Source organism: Plecotus auritus (assembly GCF_963455305.1).
Source record: "Plecotus auritus genome assembly, chromosome: 8".
NCBI lineage: Eukaryota > Metazoa > Chordata > Mammalia > Chiroptera > Vespertilionidae > Plecotus > Plecotus auritus.
The window spans coordinates 164,811,030-164,832,996 of record NC_137782.1 but is presented as its reverse complement, the minus strand read 5'-3'; the positions used below and the strand labels follow the sequence as shown (position 1 = coordinate 164,832,996).

The 21,967-nt window shown below is 51.0% G+C and overlaps 1 protein-coding gene across 3 annotated transcripts in view; it reads left to right on the top strand.

Annotated features, from left to right (window-relative positions):
* The window catches only part of EFR3B (EFR3 homolog B), a 71,767-nt gene that overhangs the window by 8,398 nt on the left and 41,402 nt on the right, over positions 1-21,967 (top strand). For all 3 annotated transcript variants that reach the window (XM_080686940.1, XM_080686939.1, XM_080686938.1), the window contains exons 2-3: positions 19,706-19,782; positions 20,828-20,955. In XM_080686940.1, coding sequence (XP_080543066.1) covers positions 19,706-19,782; positions 20,828-20,955 — 205 coding nt within the window. The remainder of the gene's footprint in view (positions 1-19,705; positions 19,783-20,827; positions 20,956-21,967) is intronic.

Sequence of the window (21,967 nt, the reverse complement as noted above, 5' to 3'; positions counted from 1 at the left end):
GTGCCTCGCAGACCTGCACATTCATGTGAGAAGAACAGGAGGGTGTAGAAGACGTGGTTGAGCTGGGGGCCGCACGCCTTCTCTGGGGTCCCAGGCCAGTCAACGGGGAAGCTGGGAGCTGTCACTTCTGGCTGGAGCCTCTGCCTCTTGCCACCGTCCCCTCCTGTCCTTGTTTTTGCTTTGTCAGGGAGACAATGGGTTCCAGGAAGAGACTGCGGGGTCCTCAGATTCATAAGAGAGGAGTCAGGACAGCAGGTAGGCGAGGGCGGAGGACAGAATGCAAGAGCCAGCGATGGCATGAAAAACAAGGAAGCGTGAGCGTCATCTCAGAGAGAGGGGAGGACAGGCAGGCACGCAGCATGCGCGGTCACAACCACAGTCACACACGTGCCGGGGTTGGCAGTGCTCTTAAAGGTGTGCTCCATGGTCAGTGCCAGGCCTGGAGGAGAGCAGGCACTGGGACCTTCTCTCGCAGGAGGAGCGCCTGCTTCCCAGATAGTTGGGTGCGAATTAAGCCTTCTTCCTACCCCGTTAGGGCCAGCCTGTGTGCACGTGGCGATCGCGGCCTCTGGGAGGTGGGGGTAGGACTGGGCTGTGCATGTGAGAGAGGGACAGTGGTCCAAGTCCCAGATGGCCACTTTCTGGCCACAGGACCCTGGATAGTTAGTTCATCTTCCTCTGAGCCCATTCTCTCCCCTTTGGTGGTGAGAGGTCAAATGCGAAGTCTGTACCCATGTATTTAAATTACAGAGCACTGAGCCCAGGAAAGGTGGTATTGTCGCCATCCCAGCAGTTTTTGTGGGTGCTCTTGGGGCATGGCCATGCCCTCTCCAGACACAGTGACAATCCCTGCGTACAAGGATGGGTAGGCCCTATTTAGACTGTGTTTGTTAAACTCCTTAGACACAGGGTCTGGCGATAAGCGCGTAAAAGCAGAGAGTTGCTGCAGTGTCAGTGAGCTGGGCACCTGCCTCTGTGAAGTCGCCTGCAAGACGGGGCCCCCGAGAGGGGACATCCGCAGGCTGACAGCGCTCAGCACTCTCTAGTCCCCCAGAGGACCATCTGCAGCTTGGCGGTCCATGCCGGTGCCTCTCATCCCTGCTCCAGAGAGATGACAGACATGCCATGTTTATCTCAATCCTTATGCATGACTGAAACGTAGCAATGTTTATTCCATGTCGCTCAATTCATTACCTCGACTCAGAATCAGCCTTTGGAGTGGACATCACTGTTTCTGTGGTTAAGCTGAGGACACAGAGTTAAGAAGTTCAGTAACTTGCCCCAGGTCCTGCAGCTGGTTGAAGTCCGCCCTCTCCATTGTCTCCTAGGCAGGGGTTCACAGAGCATCGTGTGAGAGTCAAGCCCTGCTTTGGTACCTCATGGCAATTCCAGGTGTCTTCTGCCAAACAGCGAGTTTCACTGCAAGAGAATTCCCAGTGGAATATTTTAGTAGATTTGACGTAGTTTAGTTGTGGCTTTGCATTCAGGAATATGGGTGCCCCAGGGTACATCCTGTGGGCTGACTAGACATCTGAGAATGAGGATTTCTGGGTTCCAAGGCCAACTTCCTCATTACCCCCCAGATAAATTCAAGCATCCAGGAACTAGGAGTCTTAGATTCTTGGCTTGGCAGCGCTCCAAGCTTCATCATAACTATTCAGAAAGACTCCTCTCCGTGTCCCAACTTTTGTTTTAGATGGACAGAACTTGAAATAACATGTATCAGTTGTGTGAAGAATCCCTCCGTTACAACAGTAAGATCACTTAGAAAGGCACTGCTTGCAGTAAGTGATGTGTTCCCAGCCCCGCCCGCTTCTCAGGACCTGGTGCTGGAAGGATGCTTCCCAAGCAGAGGGCTGCAGGGTGGGCGCCGAAAGAGCCCGGCACTCCGCAGCCTCCTGCAGAGCCTCCTGTCTCCCCACTGTGTCTTATACTTTGATGTTATTGTTGCCATTTATTTGCCACACAGAATGTCATTTATTTCCTTATACACCAGATCTATGAGCCCTCGGGGACCTCTGTCTTAATCATCTTTGCTTTTCTACCATCCAGCAGAGATCTTTGGAATGTAGTAAGGGCTCCACTGTGTGCATTGAACTATAAAATAATTACATGTCAGTCATGCGTCTATACATACAAACCCAGCAGCCCCTGCTTCCAAGGTACCAATGGTAGCGGCCTGGGATTTCACAAGGAACCCTGTAGTGACAGCTGTACTATTTCACCATCTTCGTACGGTATGCCTTCGCACACTGACTATAATTCTGTACAGAACAGAGGACGTGACAGAATAGAACCCTTTGACGTTTCCTCTAGATTTTGACGGTGTTGGTGGTGAGAAACAGCCGCTTGGCCTACGCACCGAGATGGTGAAGGCAGGTAGAGAGTCACGCACTCGTATTTCCTCCTTGTCGAGCTTGGAATCAGCACCACAATCTATTTTTTTTTTTTTTCAAAAAAGGAAGTTCCTTGGTGGTGTGATTTATTGGCAGATCTGTATTTTGATTTCCATTCACCCAGTTTGTGCATTATTCTTTTACCAAACAAGATAGATGAAAAGGCCCCTGGGGGCCAAAGCAACAAAATGTGTGTTTCTCATTGTGTAGAAGCACCTGGCCAGATGTTCCTGGATCAGCCACTGTTCAGGCTGGTGTGCCTTCAGTCAGGGAGCGATGGAGTGTGGGGGCACGGTGGGAGGGGGGAGAGAAAGCAGGGATGCTGACCTTTGCTGAGGGTTATATGCAGACAGAGGAGAAGCGGGGGAAATGTCAGACTATGCTAATATTTTACCTCCGTTTTTTAAAAGTTTTCCCCCACAGACACACACATGACACACCATTGTCAGAATCGATGGTACCCTGCATCAATGTCATAAATCAGGCTGGGCATTCGTCAACCTTCTTACTCAGGGGTGTAAAATAAAAGGAGACCCAGAAACTGACATCATTATATTCTTTGGATCTCTGCAAAACTCCAGCTCAAATTAAGAATGTCATTCAAGTGTCGTTTTTTGTAAAGAAAGAAAATTCATATCCATAAGATGAAGGGCATGTCTGTTACATGTTGTGAAAGTGGCTGGGGGAACCATGATCAAACCTGCAGGCAGGCTACGGTATGGATGGATGGTCTGAATTAATGGCAAGTGTGTATTCACCTTGGAGGGTGCATCTCAAGGAGCTGGTCATTATCCCCCAGAGCAGTGATGCAGGTGCCATGAGCGGTCCATGGGGCTGCCAGTGGGCAGGGCCTGCCAGACATAGTCCACCAAGGACAATTAACAGTGAGTTCAGATGTGGGCCCCAGCTGAACCACAGGTGTTGGGCACCTTAAATTGCAGGTTGATTTTGGAGTGAGCTGCCTCCCACATAGCAGCAACAAGTTTTATTTCTTTATAAGAAGCTAATAATGCCACACCCAGGAGCTGGTCTGTAATCAATGCACGTCTATTAGCCCAAACAAAGACGGTGGTTATTTCTGAATGATAGGATCCCAGATGATTTTTAAAAAATATTTTTTTTAAAAAATATTTTGTTTTTGTTTTTGTATTTTTGTATCATGAGCATGCATTATAATGGCAGGATATAAATAAATATAATTAAAAGTGTTTTTCACCATCCAAGACCTGTGGATAGTTATCTGGAATCTTCTAATTATGTTTTAGAATGCTTATTCAAGAGACATGCAGAAACAAATCCATGACAGAAATTAGAAACCGCATCATGGCTGGGTGAGGGGGTTGGCTGGAAAGGGAAACTTTTTGAGGGGATCAAAATGTCCTCTGCCTTGTTCAACCTTAGCCTAGGTTTGGCTCAGTGGATAGAGTGTCAGCTTGTGGACTGAGGGTCCCGGGTTCGATTCCAGTCAAGGGCCTGTACCTCGGTTGCGGGGTCCTCCCTGGCCCGGGCCCTGGTCGGGGCGCATGCTGGAGGCAACCAATCGATGTGTTTCTCTCACATGGATATTTCTCTCTGTCTTTCCCTCTCTCTTCCACTCTCCCTGAAAATCAATGGGAACATATCCTGGGGTGAGGATTAAAAAAAAAAAAAGGCCTCTGTCTTGTTTGGGTGGGTGTGACACAGCGTATAAACAGTTGTCAAAACTCAAGGCACTGACGCTGAAGATCCGCATTTATTGCGTGTAAACTATATTGCAGTAGCACAGCAGGGACCCCAGCAAGAGAAGAAAACATGCCTGCAGACAATCGCCGGTCTGTTTGGCACCACCGGCAGGCAGAGGGCTAAAAGACAGCCAGGGACTGTGCCAGCCAGCACCAGGGCTCCTGCCCAGGACGGTCCCCAGAACCCCAATGACAGCGCTCATTCAGAGCTGCTGGTCAGGGGCGCACGCTGCTAGACAACGTATGTGCTGAGCAGAGAGCGGAGGAAGCCGGCCTGGGAAGTCCAGCCCGTTGCTGGCAGCCGGGAGGCGGATGACGCAGCCAGGACAGGGCTCATATAGAGGGCCATCTGGTGTAAGGCCTTGGAGGCATTGCTGGCTCTAATGGACCTTAAGTGACAGGACAAAGCCCAGCTCTCGCAGGCCTGCAGCATCAGCACGGCAGGACTGACGGCTGAGCAGGGCCAGGCGTGTGTGCAGGATTGATTTCCCCACTTCCGCTCGGGGCTTCCGTGACCTCGCAGCCCACGGGGGTGTTATCCTCCTAAGAATGCGTAGCCTTTAATGGCCTGATTACTCACCTGTTTCTTAATAATGTGCTGGCTGTGACATCTCTGCACAAAGACCTATACTTCCCTGGCTAAAAATGGATTTTTTTTTCTAATGGCACATAGAAGTGAATAAATCTGAGTCTCCTTTGCAGCCCAGGGATTAAGTGTGAACATCTTGGACTCTGACAGGCGCTGGTGTGAATCCCAGCTCTCCCAGGTGACAGGGGTGTGACTTTGTTTTTTGTTTTTTTGTTTTTATTTTATTGATTTTTTACAGAGAGGAAGGGAGAGGAATAGAGAGTTAGAAACATCGATGAGAGAGAAACATCGATCAGCTGCCTCCTGCACACGCCACTGGGGATGTGCCCGCAACCAAGGTACATGCCCTTGACTGGAATCGAACCTGGGACCCTTGAGTCCCCAGGCTGACGCTCTATCCACTGAGCCAAACCGGTTAGGGCTGGGGGTGTGACTTTGGATGTTACTTAACTGAGCTCAGCCTCATTTTCCTGTAAAATGGAACACTAGACCTCACCTCAATATTGTTGGGAGGATTAAACAAAATAATGCATTCCAACCTCTTAACGGCTCCTGCTGTGTCAGGAGAGCTTCATGTCCCTGCCAGCTAGGTTTCTGCTCTGGGAGGCCCGCTCAGCTTAGCCGCTGTCTCCACCGATGCTCTGGCTCCTTGCAATGGGCAGACTCTGCTGGAGGGACTTCCCTTCTTAGGCAGGTACATCCGGGATGCCCGTGCGCACTTGACGGCTTCATTCAAAATGGGTCTTAGCTGGGCCTGGCCTGCTGCTTACTTGGCATGTTTCGTTTGGCTCAACCCAGGGCCTATTTTTGCATTTTTGCTGAATTCCAGGGCGCGCTCTTGCTTCTGTGCGCTCTTGCTTCTGTTTTGAGCTTCAGAAGTGTTGCTTCTGAAACCTCCTCTGGCACCGCGACCACCCTGGCCCTGGCTGGGAGTCTCAGCAGCTCCGGGCCCGGTGCCTGCTTTGCGCTCTGGCACCACGGCTCGTGCTGTGACAGACTCTCTGATTACAGGCTTGGACTTCTGTATGATTGATCGTGGACTCCTAGCCTTTCAGAGTCTGCGGTTTAAATCTGTTTGTTTGTCTGTGTGTTTAAAGCTCTTGCACTCGCTCTCCAGCAGTTTGGCTCCATTGCCATGAAGCTTCTATATCTGGTGCTGTGTGTTCACTTGGAAACCTGGAGGTGACGAGCCCAGCCCTTTATAGGCTCCCTGGAGACCACAATGGGAAACCGAAAGGATTGTGCGGGATGGAGAAAGCATAAATGCGTAGTAAATCCCGAGTCCTGATTTCTAGTTCTTAACTCCCAATTTAAACCAAATCGCCGGTGAAATTTCTAAGACTGTTTTCATGTGATAGATTCTGCTCTCTGTGCTTCAAGCTCTTTGAGGGCAGGAAGTATCCATTAGAAGGTTTTGTATCCCCATAGTTCACGTGCACTTATAATAAAAATCGAGTGCCTTGACGCCGAGAAGTAGGTATTCGGATGGATGGATTTCCAATGAGTGGATTCCCACCCTTTATGCACCACCTGGCCCCACCCTGCGCCCAGAACACCTACAGACACACACACACAAGCATCAAGCTCGCCTCTTGCTCTCATTTATTGCGATGCCCTGTGCTTAAAAGGTCTACAAAGTACTTCCTTCCATACATGTAAGCAATACACTACTTAAGCTGATAATCAGTGTTTGTAAAGTGAGTGCTGATGAAATTACACAATAAAATACCAACAGTGCTCTGTTAATGGTAATTCTATCATCGAAGCCACAAGATACATCCTAGGGTCCTAAAACCAACCACACTTGAAGCCAAAGATGTCAATGCCACATCAGAAGTTCACCCCGGCCCAGGGGCCCACGCCTGCCACGGCATGTGTCCACGGCGATCGATGCAGAGACAGGCCACGCACGCGTTACCTTTCTCGCTAAATAAATGATGCATGTCCTATTTCATGCTGCTTCTAACCCAGCAGCCATTGAAGGTGAGATCACACCTCTCCTCCTCCCTTAATAGTCATTCCCACCTAACCCACATACCGTTTTTGATATTCCGATGTCACCTCTCTACTGAAAACCTGCCCAGAAGGTCACCAGGGGAGGCTGATTGCCCAGCCCGATGCCTTCACCACCTCGGCTCTCCCCATTTTATCCTCTCCTGACCGGTTCCACTTTCTGAACCTCAACGTGCCCCTTGCTGTGCAGACGCGGTGAGGTTCTGCCAGCCTCTGGTCTCTAAAGGTCTCCCGTAGAAAGTCCCTCGACTCGCCTTCCTTCAGCTGTCACCTCACCTTGGTGACGTTCACGTGTGCCGGGCGGAGCGGGGCCAGGGTTGGCGTGGTGTGGCGCACCGCACCTCTGGTTCTCTACCCTGATCCCAGATGTCATCACCTGGCTCTGGGGCGGGTGAGACACCCAGAAACCCCTGATTTCGTTCGGACTTGCCCTGTCACGGACCTACCCCTTCCCTGGGGGCGGAGGCTGCAGAGGCCCTGCCTGCCCGTGGCGCACACTCACGTTGGTCACACCACCAGTGGACCCTCCTAGTTCAGGGTCTGGTCCTGCTCTTCTGCCAGGATAGTCCCATTCTTAGTGGCCTGTTGGGAGGGTCGACCATTCTCCATGTGTCTATCCACTGGCAGTACATGCCTTGTACATTCTAAGGCACAGGAAAGGTGATTGGGCTGCCATTCAGTGTAACGACAGTTCTCCCCTCTTGGCCTGGCACTGGGGGCACCTCACCACCTGGCCCCGCCCTATGCTCCAGCTTTCCCGTGGCGGCCCTAGACAGACTGGCACACTGGTTTCCTTCCGAATGCTCCCTTGCACTGGCTCCTCGGAGCGTTTGCTCATGCTGTTCCCACTGCCTGGCATTCCCGCCCTTCTTTTCTTGGTCAGTATATTATCTCTGCCTCACATCTGCTGGGAAGCATCTCAGCTGAAATGACACCTCCCTCCTCGGAAGTCCCAGCATTCTGGCCCAAGTGCCACTTGCACTTCCTTTTATTAGAGCTGCTTGAGCTCAGGCTGAAGGGGACAGGGACTGTACATTCTATTATTTTCCATCTTCCACCGTGTCTAATGTACTCAGCTGTTTGTGTTACAGGCATGTGTGTGCATGAATGAATGAAATGACGCCTGGGTCTTTAACCAGCTTCAGCAGGACCCAAGCTGAGCAAGTATAGAAAACAAAGTGTGTGTGTGTGTGTGTGTGTGTGTGTGTGTGTTTTAAACTCTTGGGTTCCAAATCTTTGAACAGCAAATTATTCTCATCAGATTTTGTGAGGCGTTTTATCCTGAAGAGAAAATGGGAGAAACATTCAAAATTACATGTATTTTTATCTTTTTTTTTTAATGTATTTTTATTGATTTTTTACAGAGAGGAAGGGAGAGGGATAGAGAGCCAGAAACATCGATGAGAGAGAAACATCGATCAGCTGCCTCCTGCACACCCCCTGCTGGGGATGTGCCCGCAACCAAGGTACATGCCCTTGACCGGAATCGAACCCGGGACCCTTCAGTCCGCAGGCCGACACTCTATCCACTGAGCCAAACCGGTTTGGGCTCAAAATTACATGTATTTTTAAATTAAATGAGTAAGAAAACATTTTTGTTGGGGGAGGAAATGAAAATAAAAACTGAAGCTCTCAGTCAGAGCTGCCCAACAGAACTTTCTACAATGATACAAATGTCCTGTATCTGCATGTCCAATAAGGTGGCCATTAGCCACATGTGGCTGCTGAACACACCGTGTGGCTAGTGTGCCCAAGAAACGGAACTTTAAAAATTATTGAATGAAATAACCAGAGGGGACCAGTGACTGCCATAGTGGCTACCTCGTCCCCTCAGCCCTAGGCCCCTGCTCCAGAGCCCACACGGGACGTGATCACTGATACCCCTGCGCTGTGTATCTTCACGGGTCTGTGTGCATCTACAGCTTGTTTATGCACATACGTACACACACGCCACGTTCGTTTGGCCTGTGCGTGTTTCACACCAATGGTATCATGCTGCCCGTGTGCTGCAGCCCCTTTTTCATTGACGGTATGTTTGGAGAGCTATCGGGGCAGCGCTCATAGCTCTACGTTATTTATTCAGCGGCTGCATCGTCTCCATTGCAAGAGGTTCCCTCGTTTATTTAGCCAGTTCCCTATGGATGCACCTTTAGGTTGTTTCCAAACAAAGCCACCAGTCCGTTCTTACCCACTTCCCTGTGCAGATAAGCAATGGCAGATACTATGAACCAAGGGGAGGAAAGGATCCACATACCCCCCACCCCAGCTCCATTTCTCCTCGACCATGTATGGGGGTGAGGGGAGGGCGGGCTGACATGCCACACCAGCCCCTACGTCTGAGACGGCCCTCAGGAACCGTTATTATTATCATTTTGTTGGAAACTGGCAGGCAAGTTCTGCTCTGATCGTTGTTTTCACTCCTGTGCTGAGAAGCTGAAACCTAGATTTTAATCACACAGGCCGTGGCGAGCTCTGAAAATGCTGAGACATTAATAACAATTTAGGATGACAGACACAGACAGCCTTCATCTGTAGCCTGAGCTCAGAGCAGGCTGGGGAGAACCTGGAGGTTCAGTGCCTCATGCTTACAGCAGATTTCTCGACCACGTTCATTCTACCCATCTTGATGTACAAATATAAGATAACGTTTTTTAAAAATATACTTTTTTTTATTGATTGGGGGGGGGGGGCGGGGCGGGAGAGAGAAGCATCAATGATGAGAAAGAATAATTGATTGGCTGCCTCCTGAACGCCCCACACTGGGAATTGAGCCCGCAACCCAGGCATGTGCCCTGACCAGGAATCGAACCTTGACCTCCACACAGGCTGGGCAAGATAACTGGGTTTAAAGGCCCCTATATTTGCTAGCATTTGCTAATGGGTGTTGCACAGTGAGTAAAACAAAGATTCATGGTGTGATCTGTATGGGAGTCACTTTCTAACGAGGCAAAGGAGGCCCAGGCCCCAGGAACGGTGAGGAGAGGAGATGGTGCCTGCTTCTGGTGGCCACGGTTAATCTTGCCCAATGCTCCCCCCTCCCCCCGCCCCCCAAATTTCAAAGTATGTCAAAATAAAAATTATTAAAGGTTCCATTTTAACATTCAACCTTGGAGGAGTTAGTGGTAACTGAGCTGGGATAAGAAAGGGAGGAGGATGAAGTGATGAATAGCAGGTACCAACATCCTTAAAATTAGAAATGTCCCCCGCAGCCAGGAGCAGGAACGGGCGATGGTCCAGCAAGGAACTGAGGCAAGGAGAAAGGAGCGAGAGTGAGAACAGGTAAGGGGAACAGAGGCTCAGAGGAAACACACCCTGCTAATCAGGCTTCCGGACAAGTAAAACCGGGGGGCGGGGCGGGGGGGCGCGTTGGAACTATCTACACAGCGCCGTGACAATGAAAAGGGAAAACTCGCTGTGGTTTGGTACTCCAGGGGGCCACGCTGTTGTCTTTTCTCCACGTCCCCCGCCCTAATTTAATCATCATTTCCAGAGTTTGGGGCACACTGCAGATGGAGTTTAGTATAGACCTTTCTCATGAAACACTCCACCCTAGGAATTTTTCCATGATGTCACTTATTCTTCAAAGTTTTGCCAGTGAGGTTTGCCCTTAAATTATTTATTCCGATACGTGTCAGCCAGCTGGCGAAGTTTCACTCTGAGTCCCTTTGTTTGCAAGTGCCTTGGTGAGGGAGTATCCTGGGCTTAGGACGAGTGGGCATCTGAGAAACCGCTGAGGCTGGAGGCTCCCCCACTGTCTTCCCTCCAGATTGTTATTCAGCTTTTGCATTGATTGTACTGGGCCGTTTTCAGACTCTGGCCCCTGGCCCCCTCTTTCTCGTGGCTGACCTCACACATCACTCTGGTGATGTGATGTTATTGATGCTGTCATCCCACAGTTGTGGGGTGAGTTTCTATTCCAGTCTCCAGGACATGGGACTCGGGATGTACCATTGAGGGTGGGGGTAAGGCATCCGTTTTGGTCACTGATTCCAAGCTTTGGACTCTCCCCCCCCCAGCCCCCCCCCCCCCCCCCCCCCGCCCCAGGCCTCCCCTGTGCTGTCCCAGCTGCAGATTGGTCCTTACTCACGGGTGCCCATCGGCCCTTCCTTTCTCTTCTCTTTGCCACCGCCCTGCTCTGGCCTTATTTTCCTCTGCCTTGGGCCCGGCTCCGGTCTTAGTGGCCCTCCTACCTCTGTTCTCTCTGAACCCAATTCCGCTGGCCAGATTCCTCCTGGCAGGTCTTCCTAATACACTCTTCTCGCCGTCTCACATCTCCTTTTCAACAAACCCTCAAGTAACTCCCCTTTGACCGACCAGCCAGCCCCCTGGTAGGTTGGCTGCCACTGGAGGGGGAAATAAGATTTGACAGCACATACAGGGTGGGCAGAAGTAGGCTGATAGTTGTTTGCATTGGTACAATCCACAGAGCGGGTTCAGGTTTTATCATCGGTTATATATAACCTTTTAAAAAACGATCCATCTGAGAAAGTATCCTTTTCTACTGAGCACCTTTTCTTCACGTGCTCCTGCCTACACGCTTATGCTCACTTCAGACCTTTAGACCCCATTGCTCTGAAGTCAGGGGCCCCTCTTGCTCTGTCCCTGATTCTGTTCTCGCTCCCTGTGTGATCTGGGGCAAGTCCACTGACCTCGCTGACCTTTGGTTTTCTCATCTGAAAATACTAACCTCATGGGATTTCTTTTTAAGTGCAAAGTGCTTACGTACCTAATGGGAAGTGTCAGTGTTTTCTTCCTACCTATTCTTGCTACACGGCAAGCCCTCTTTTCCTCACCATTCAACACAACCCTTCTCTTTTAAATAATGTTCACCATGCGTCTCCTCTGACACTCTCCCATCCTATCTCCAGTTACCTCAGCAATGCTGCTCTGCGTGTGTGACATTTAATTAGGATGCTCCTGATGACACGTCCCACATTCCTTTGAATACATTTTCGTTTCTATTTTTACCCGCCAACGACAGAAGGTCTTCGAGGGCCGAGCCCTTGGTGCTTTAATGTTCTACAAGTCAGCAGACTGGATGAAAGCCGAGGTTCGGTGCCATCTGTAAAACAAGGATACTTGCATCCGCCCTGGAGACTCCCGGTGAAGATTAAATGGACGAAAGCAGGTGAAATCCCGAGCAGAGAGCTGGGCACAAACTCACACACGCAGCTGCAGCCGCTGTCCCAGGGACACGCTCGGTGCTGTTTCTGCTGAGAGCTCTGTCCTCGGGCACCTGAGAGGTGATGTCTGTCCACCTCTGATTTCTGAATCGCTGTTTGTGCTTCACACACCGAATAAAAAATAAAACCCGGGGCCATTCCTGCTTCGAAATTCCATTTTGTTCTATCCTGCCTTTTCATAATAATTACCATAATAACATCCATGATGATAATAGGTAATCATCTTTGAGCGCTTATTAATAGCCAGGAACAGTTCTAAAAACTTTCGTGTGTTAGCTTATCTCCATCACAACCCTATGAAGTAGGTTCTGTTACTCCCGGCTTATAGCTGAGTAGCCTGAGGCACAGAGACTTGACTACCTTGCCTAAATCTGCACAACTTGTGAGACCTGGGACTGGGGTGGGAAGCCAGCCTGTCCGGCTCCTGAAAAGAATTGGGATAATTTTTCTTCCTGCTGTTAGTGGTTCCAAGAGACAAAGAATGGAAAACCATTCTGTTTATTTTTAGCTGTAACTCTCCCGAAGCGTGATCCCAAATCCCAGGGAAGCGTACGGTTAGGAAGGAATTGAAGCCCTGGCATTAAATCAGTTGGACGCATTTCTCTCTTCTTAAATCCTCATCCTCATTTAAGGTGGCAATCCACCAGGATGGGCTGCAAAGCAGTGAGCATGTTAGAAACGCAAAGAGCTCCGGGCGGTCAGGCTCCTGGTTTGTCTGTAGATTCAGACGCGCACCGGCCCAGCCTGTCTCCCCAGGGAGAACTCGGCTGCGTTTAATTCCACTTCCAAGAAAATCTGTTTGGACGCTTGGACTCTGCCTCCTTCCCAGACTCACTTTCCTCAGCATTTCCTCTTGGTCTCTCCAATCCCGAATCTTCCCCGACGAGGAGAGTCAGGTCCTGGCCCGGCGCCATTTGACTTTTTTATCACCAATAAAACCCAGCCAGGCTCCCCCTGTATGACTCCCGGCTTTAATTACCGAGGGCAGATTGCCGCATCATTCCGAATAATGAAAAATTGGAAACAGCAATGGGAAATGATTAAATAAATCAGAGTCTGGTCAAAAGATGGAATAGCAAGTAGCCATTGACATGAGGCTCTGAAAAATATTTAATGAGAAGACAGATGCTCACAATATAAGAAGATAGGTTTTTACACTATCCTGTATGATCCCAATTTTATGCATATGTTTTAAAAATATGCATAAGTAGAGAAACAAAAACTAGAGCAAATACACTAAAATAGTAATAGTTAATCATGCATAGTGTGAGTGTAAGTGATGTTTACATTCGTTTTTATTTTTTCTTATTTTACAGACTTGTACGTGAGCATGTATTCCTTTTAAAAAATCAAAAATGAGGAAAAAGGGAAAGGGAAACCTTTTTAGTTTTCTTAAAATTTTTCCCTTTGAAGGGCTGTTGATATTTTCCTTTCATGAATTCGCCAGTACTTACCAGTTCGCTATACCCCTAGAGATCCAGCTCAGGGCTTGCCTCTTCCAGGGAGCCTTCCTGGATTCGTCAAACTCCCAGAGATTTCTTCAGATGTACGGACTGCTTAGTCTCATTGTGACACATCATCAGCTTTAAATGTGTGTGTGTGTGTGTGTGTGTGTGTGTGTGTGTGTGTGGTGTCCTCGGTAGAGTGTTTTTTATTTTGTTTTGTTTTTATGACAAAACCTATATATTTTTAAATTCCTCCTCTTCCCCATCCTACCCTACCCAGCAAGTACTGTGCAAACGACTAAGGTTCAGTTAACATCAGCTGAACACGAGGCCTGCCCCTTTCTCTCTGAACTTCCTCCAATTCTTTCGAAAGGGTGTCTGTGCCGCCGGCCCTGGGTTAAACTTTATTGTAAATTGTGTAAAAAGAATTTAGTTTGCTTTGTTAGGGATGATCAAATCCAGCCCGTGCCTTTACAAGGGGATTGTAATGTTATAAAAATAAATATGAAGTATTTTGAGCAAAAAGGCATGTTTCTTGGTGAATGGGAATAATGGCAGTGATGTTTATAAAGAGGAAACCAAGGGCGAGGAGAGGAGGTGGCTTCCCTGGGTCTCAGGCTGATCAAAGACATCCCAGATCCTGCCCCTTCCCCCAGCCCTGCTGTGCCGAGGTCCAGGGAAACCGAGACCGAAGAATTCACAGTTTACCTGACGGGGGAAATATGAGTCACTGAAATAGCCTGAGGGCAGTGGGAGAAGCTTGTACAGGATAATACGGTGCGAAGTACCTACAGAGGTCAGCTGGCGGGGGAATGTGATGCCTGGAGTCGAGGGATTGTTAACTGGAGGGCTTCCAAGGAGGATCGGCAGGTGCAGGGTGCGGGAGGCCCCCTCGCGTGATGATTGCCAAGGCCCCAGCTTGTGGCTCTGACTCTCCTGAGGCTCCCTCACCATTCCTAGTCTCTGCCCTGTCCCTGTTACCCGAACACCCTGCATCCGCAGCGCCGGGCTCTCCAGGGCTGGATGGCTCCCCCAGTCCGCCCCTCCTCCACCTCCCAGCCCTCCTCACACTGGACTCTGATGTGGCCTCTGGCTGCCGGACAAGGGCTGTTCCAGGAGACAGCATGAGCAAGGGGCCCAGCTACAGCAGAGGAAGGACACAACCCCTCCATCCCCCACCTTTACAGGGCATCCCTGGTTGAATACTAAGTTGAAGGGCTGACATTTAACATAATGGCGAGCCGCCTTCACTGCTTGACGGTAAAGCAAAGATTTGCCTTAAAACTACATATATAGCCCTAACCGGTTTGGCTCAGTGGATAGAGCATCGGCCTGTGGACTGAAGGGTCCCAGGTTCGATTCCGGTCAAGGGCATGTACCTTGGTTGCGGGCACATCCCCAGTAGGGGGTGTGCAGGAGGCAGCTGATCAATGTTTCTCTCATTGATGTTTCTAACTCTCTATCCCTCTCCCTTCCTCTCTGTAAAAAATCAATAAAATAAGAAAACTGCATATGCAAAGAATTGAAGCAAGGAGGAGACTGGCCAAGTGGCATTTGCAAGGACTGGATCTCAGGTGTCAAGGAGGTGTCCTAGTGACGGTGGCTATGGCAAAAGCGAGCACAGGATGGACCTAAGAAATTGTTGAGGATATATTTTGGGGAAAGTGATGGGAGAATTAGGGGAGAGAGAATCATGGCAGAGAGGTATGTGCTGTGTGACCTGGGGCAGGGCACTAGACCTCTCTGATCCTGCTTCTTTATCTGTGAAATGAGAACAAGTGTAATACCTTCGTGGTTCTTATGAGTGTCATCTGAAATATTTGTCAAGTGCTCGGCCTAGAGTTTAGCACAGATCAGTCGAGGTAATAGGGTCAAGCAAAAAGAGCAAAAGAGAAACGGGGCTGCAGTGCCTGAGAGTCGTGGGGAGACAGATGCTGCTGGCGGCCAGATGAGAGGCCCAGAGCCCACGGAGCTGCCAGCCGCTGTGAGATCCGCCGTCACATGCTGGGCCGTCACATGCTGGGCAGGCAAAGAGCGGGGCCCGTGCTTCTCACCTGGCTGTGCACCAGGATCACAGTGGAACACCTCAGGCTCCTTCTCAGAGATGCAAGGGTGATTCTGGTGAGCGGTCAGGGCTGCAACCACAGGCCGAACCCGGGGCACAGTGGGCACAGAGCCAGCAGGTGGCAGGGGCAGGGCAGAAGGATCCCGGACCCCACGCTACCCACCAGCCAGTCCTGGAGAGAGATTGGCCCCCGTGAGCCGAGCCTCCAGAGCCCAGGGTGATGGCCACCCCAGAAGCGGGCTGGGCAAGATTCAGGCCCTGGAGCCAACGGGTCTCCGACAGGAGCACTGCCCGAGGTGCTCCTAGGAGCACTGCCCTGCAAGCACCGGAGGCCTCAGAAACTCCCCTGTTGGTGGCGGAGACCGAGCTCAGACATGAAGCGTGTCCGTTAGTGAAAAGTTGTGAAGAGGAACGGACTGGGGTAGTACATTAAGGGAGGTCGGGGAAGTTCTCCACAGGAGGTGACATCTGGGCAGACTCGCAGGAGTCCTCAAACTTTTTAATCAGGGGGCCAGTTCACTGTCCCTCAGACCATTGGAGGGCCGGACTATAGTTTAAAAAAAAACTATGAACAAATTCCTGTGTGCACTGCGGGCCCGGTACGCGTCGGCTGCTAAGCAGGACAGGCAGCGGCACCCGGCGGGCCGGATAAATGTCCTCGGCGGGCCGCATGTGGCCCGCGGGCCATAGTTTGAGGACCCCTGTTCCATAGGGTAATGAGTGGGAGCCGGGAGGACGGAGGAAAGAGCATTCCAGATGGGGAATATTGAGTGCAAGGGCCGAGAACAAATGCGCCGGGCGGGTGAACCATCAGGAGATGGCAGGGCGGGCAGACGCGTCTAACCACAGTCAGAGGTTAAGGTTGGAGGAAGTCGCTGAAATCCGCCATTGGACACCCTGTTAATCCCCGCTGATGTGAATTTTCAGCAACCAGAGCAGCGACATACCAGTCAAGTTGGCCCTATCACATTTCCCTCTCGAACTTAAAATAGGTATAACCGTGCTGGTGACAGAAGGGGACCCTTCATAAACGGACTTCCGGTGTCCCGTGTTCGGATCGGCCAGATGTGATCCCCAGAGAGTAAGAGACGGCAGAGAGCGCTCTCCCAGAAATAGAAGGACCCAGAATTTAAAGGTTTTTGTAGGCACCTGGCTGTGAGTTACAGCTCCACCTAAGTCTCTGCACTAACGTTAAGAATGAATACCATCAGCCCTGACCGGTTTGGCTCAGTGGATAGAGCGTCGACCTGCGGACTGAAGGGTCCCAGGTTCGATTCCGGTCAAGGGCATGTACCTGGGTTGCGGGCACATCCCCAGTAGGAGGTGTGCAGGAGGCAGCTGATCGATGTTTCTCTCTCATCGATGTTTCTAACTCTCTATCCCTCTCCCCTCCTCTCTGTAAAAAATCAATAAAATATATATATTTAAAAAAAAAAAAAAAAAGAATGAATACCATCAGCCCTGGCTGGTGGCTCTGTTGTTTGGAGCGCTGTCCTGTACACCAAAAGGTTGCGGGTTCTATCCCTGAAATTGATCTCTAAAAAAATCAATTTTAGCCCTAGCCAGTGTGGCTCAGTGGATAGAGCATTGGCCTGCAGACCGAAGGGTCCCCGGTTCGATTCCGGTCAAGTTCCGGTCAAGTGCATGTACCTCGGTTGCAGGCTCGATCCCTGGTCCTGGTCAGGGCTTGTGCGTTCTCACATCAATGTTTCTCTCTCTCTGCCTCTCCCCTTCCCTTCCACTCTCTCTAAAAATCAATGGGAAATTATTCTTGATGAGGATTAACAAACAAAAAAAAATCAATTTAAAAAAAATCCTCAGGTGAGGGTTTAAAAATTGTTTTAAAGAATAAATACCATCAGGAGCAAGATTAAAGGAATATGTCAGATGTATCCCTTAATATTTGGTAACGAACTGTGTTCAGTTACTTCTCCATGTCTTCTGTTCTTTGTCTCCCCCCACCCCCTTGTGGCCTGGCTGTAGCTACTTTGAATTCACCGTCGGGATGGAAGCTTCTAGGGGTGCCTGTGGGTTCCCATCACCTCCTGAGCTGCGGTGGCACCCAGAGGCCCGGCTCCTGTCCCAGCTCTTGGCCTAATGGGAGAGAGGCCTTTATCTGCCGTGTTAGGCTCTGATTACCACCCTAACGGCTCAGGCCTTTCAGCCCTCTGGCTGAGGTCCCCCAAATCACTTTCATTATATGACGGTCCCTTTCCGCCGCGGTCCCATTCCGACGCGGTCCCTTTCCGCCGCGGTCCCGTTCCGACACGGGACAGGTCAGATAGTAGAGTGACCGCCTAGAGCCCCACAGCCCACGGAGCCCTGCGCGGCGGCTTCTGCCCCGGCGCCCACAAAGGCTTGTGCTCTCCAAGTCCGGGTTTCCAACAACCTCTCAGGGCAGCCCGGCTCCTGGGCCCTTCAGGAAGGTCCGAGGAAGGGACTGACAGGAGTATTTTAAGTCCTAACTTCACTTCTCTATTTGCTCACGCCCTAAAAGCGCAGAGGGCACCGTCCCTGTCTGAGGGCCGGTGTGGTGGGGGGAGGCTGCTGGGACGCCTGGGGAAGAAGCATCCTGACAGCAGCGTGGCCAGAGGCCAGGCAACCCCCCTCGGGAGGAAGGCAGGTTTAACTCCTGGGCTTTGAGGCACAAGAGGGGGAACGTGACCTTCAGGAGCTGTCCCATCACGAGAAATAACCTGGTGCCAGCCAGCTGGAGCCCTCACACCTCTGGGCCGGGGTGCGGGGGTGTCGGTGGGGGGTGGGCAGGAGATGAGGGGCTGAACCCAGCAACACTGAGCTCGGGGGCCTGGGCTTGCCAACCTCCCTATCCTTGGCCCCAGGGAGGCTGGGGCTCCTAGCTAGCCCTGGGGTGGGGAGAGGGGTGCCACAAACCAGCTCTCTGCTATCCTGCTCTCTGGGGGTGCCCCGAAGCTTCCCCAGGACAGCCCATCCGCTCATATCCAAATCACCCCTAGAGCCCAGATCTCCTCTCCTTCCTCCTCCGGGCACTGCCCGACCCCCACTTCTCCCAATCACAGCGCCCAGAGCCTGCTCTCTGCCCGCCCGCCTGGGAAAGCTCCTTGTGTGATTAAAGCGATTCCCACAGAAGCACTTTATTCTTCTCTGAAAAGCCCTTAGTCCTGACCCTTCCAGGGCACATTTGCATTTCAAGCAGAGAGTTTGTACAAGCAGAATTCAGCGTTAATTGGTGGAAATGGGGGGCAGCAACTGTTTGGGAAGGAGACTTTCCCAGGCCTGGCCCTGCTCTCCTCTTTCCTCCCCCAGCACGGGGAGGGGTGCCGGGCGCCCCAGGGAGGGCCCTTCTTGGGAGGAAAGTTACAGGTGGTTCCCAGAGGCTCCGCTTTCTTCACCAATTGAGAACCCTTTATGGTGGGACCTGAAATGGAGTACTTTCCCCAAGGTTCGTTTGAGTGTCACGGATTTCCCAACACCATCATTTCACAGCACCAAAGACAAATCTCAGCCTCCTAACGGAATAGATGCAGCTTTCTAAAACCTATCACGGTTTTTCCTTGGGCCACAGCGTGGTGATGGGGGAGGGGGCGTGGCTGGCATTGAGAACCGCGGGCTGGCTGCCCCTGAGGCCCTCCCTACTCTCAAACACCAGTTTTCAAACACCACGGACACGCTGCCTTAAAGATGCATTTTCAAATCTTAATTATTAATGGTAATGTTAATTTACCAGAGTTTCACACAACTTTCTATGTTGGAAATGGCCTCAGGAGAGAGAGCGGTAGAGGAAATTGAGGGGCAGAGAATGAAAGAAGTGGGAAGCAAACAAGGGGTCAGCGGAGGAAGAGGGACCGCATCTCCCAGCTGTCCATCTTCCTGACACGGGAGAAGATTCCAGAGCTGCAGGAGGCAGTTTTATAGTGTGTGTGTGTGTGTGTGTGTGTGTGTGTGTGTGTGTGTACATAACAGTGCGATATGAGGGGGCAGCACCTGACCTATATGTAAGCTCCCATCCCAAAGCCTCGCCCCTCAGATGCTCCCCGTGGCCTGGCACCGTGACCAGGTGCTGGGCTGCTGCCATCACCTGCATAGGACACTGCGCCTGACCCCAAGCAAAAGGCGGGAAGCGAGAAAGGCAAATGGCAGGTGGGGAAGTAGTGGGAGATGCCAGCCCTGGGAAGGATGAGGCCTGCACTCGAGGGGAAGGACCTTTCTGTTTCCCTCTTGGGTTTGGTTCCTTATAGGCCCCCCTGGCCTGGTCCCCGGTCCCCTGGGCCTGACCCGGAGGCTGTGCTCACGAGTGTCTCTCTGCCCCTCCAGGTGTGTGCGGCTGCTGTGGCGCCCTGCGCCCCAGATACAAAAGGCTGGTTGACAACATCTTCCCTGAGGACCCCGAGGTGCGTCACTTCTCCGGCTGGCACTTGCTGCTTCTCTCCATGTTGGGGTGCTAGGAGGGGAGGCCGGCCTCCAGGGCCCCTTGCTCTTGGGCCCCCTTGGAGAAGCTGTGGGGGGCGGGGAGGGGCTGAGGGTTGAGGGATTGAGATCTCTGAGCTCAGGGCTCTGAGTGGGCTTGGCCTGCTTTGGGCCTTTGCTGACCTGAGACATCTTTCTCGCTCGTGTCTCTGGGTGATAGTTCCTTGAGTTGCCGACTCTCTTGCCAGGACTGCTCCTGTGTTTAGTGCGAACACTTCCCGTCTGGGTTTCGGCTCAGGAGCCCATGTCGTCTCCCGGCTCCCCCTGGGTCTGCCAGGTGTTGGGATGTGCACACAGGGCACCTGGCTTCTTGGCTTCCAAGCCACCACCCCCCCACTCAGGCTGCATCACACAGTGTGTGCTTTCAGGAACGTCAGAATCGGATGTGCTTGACTTGCTCTCTGGGACTCATGACCTCTTTGTGATGGGCAGAGGAGAAGGTGGGGGTCACATTTCCAGAACCCTCTGGAGAATTCCCTATGAGTTACAGAGCTGCCTTCTCCTTCCTGTTCATGGTGCTGGATATCCGACACGTTTTACTTCTGAGTCACTTTCAATGAAGCCTTCATACACACACACACACACACACACACACACACCCATATGTGTGTAAACACATACCTATACACACATGCACATATATGCTTTCATGTATATATACACATTTATGTACACAAGTATATACTCTCTCACACACACACACACACACACACACACACACACACACTCACACATTTATAGCACTTACTAGCTTTAGTTCTAGCCAACACACTTTGGGCTAAGTTGTGAGTTCCTAGAGGGAAGAACTATATCTTAATCCTCTCTCTATCCCTGAAATCTGCATGCTGTCTGTCACATGCTTGTGGCACCCTGCCTAATGTTGATAAAACTGAACGAATTTTACCTTGAACTTGAACTCTGCCGGCCACGGTAGGGCTGCCGAGAGCAGGAACGGTCTGTCTTTTCCAGGACGGCCTGGTGAAGACCAACATGGAGAAGCTGACCTTCTACGCCCTCTCGGCTCCAGAAAAGCTAGACCGGATCGGCGCCTACCTCTCCGAGAGGCTCATCCGGGATGTGGGTCGTCATCGATATGGGTAAGTAGAATGGGAACGTGAAAAGGGTATTTTCAGAAACTATGTTATATGTTTAGGGTGAACCATAGGGTCCCTTTAAGAAATTGATAGTGGACTGGATGACTGTTCTCTGCACCCCTTCCTGCAGCCCCCCACAGCTGTCAGCCTGCTCTTTATCTGGGAGTCCGTCTCTACTTTGCCTTTTATATCCATCCTACCTTTCTCCTGGTGTAGACTTTTATCTGTTTTAGACCGGAGTATGTCAGTAGCCTTTGCAGTGTCTCCCTGCTTCCCGTCCTTCCTGTTCTGGTTCTTCCATTAATACTGCTAGCTGTGATCTTCAAAACACGGATCCGAAGCTACGCCTTCCTAGCTCCTTTAGAATAAAATCCAACCTCCTCAGTTTGACCTCTAGAGTCTTCCACATTCTGCTCCTGACTCACCATTCCACCCAGCCATGCCCACCACACCTGCCATGCCTGCTCTCGACCCACTCCAGATGGACTGGCTGTCAATCCCCCCCAGCTCTCTGCCCTCCCCTTGATGCCTCCATGGGCCCCCACCACTGCCCACAGCACCACCTCCCTCCAAGGCCCCTTCCTCCTGCTGAGGGAGACAGAGACCCAGAGTGGAAAGGTTTGCATTGCGCTGAGGTCATGAGAAGGTCCTCACCTCTGCAGGGCCCACCAGCCAATCTGAGATCAAGCTGTCCTGGTATAAAAGCAAGACCCAAACCTATTCATTTCTCTGACCATTTTAAAGAATAAAATTAGGTCACACACTCAAGAAAAAGGGCATGAGTGTAGTGTACATGCTGGTTCTATAAATCGCCTTGCATATAGCAAAGCAGGTGTACACAAGCAAAAATGACTTTATCCTAGATTGAACCTGAAGCCAATAAGCAAGCAATAACATTAAACATTAATACAAATTTTGCCTGCCCTCTCTGCAGTTCTCTCAGTGAAAATATTCTGTGGTCAGCAGAGCCACTTAGAACTATCCACTGCCCTCTGATCTGCCATTCAAAACTGGC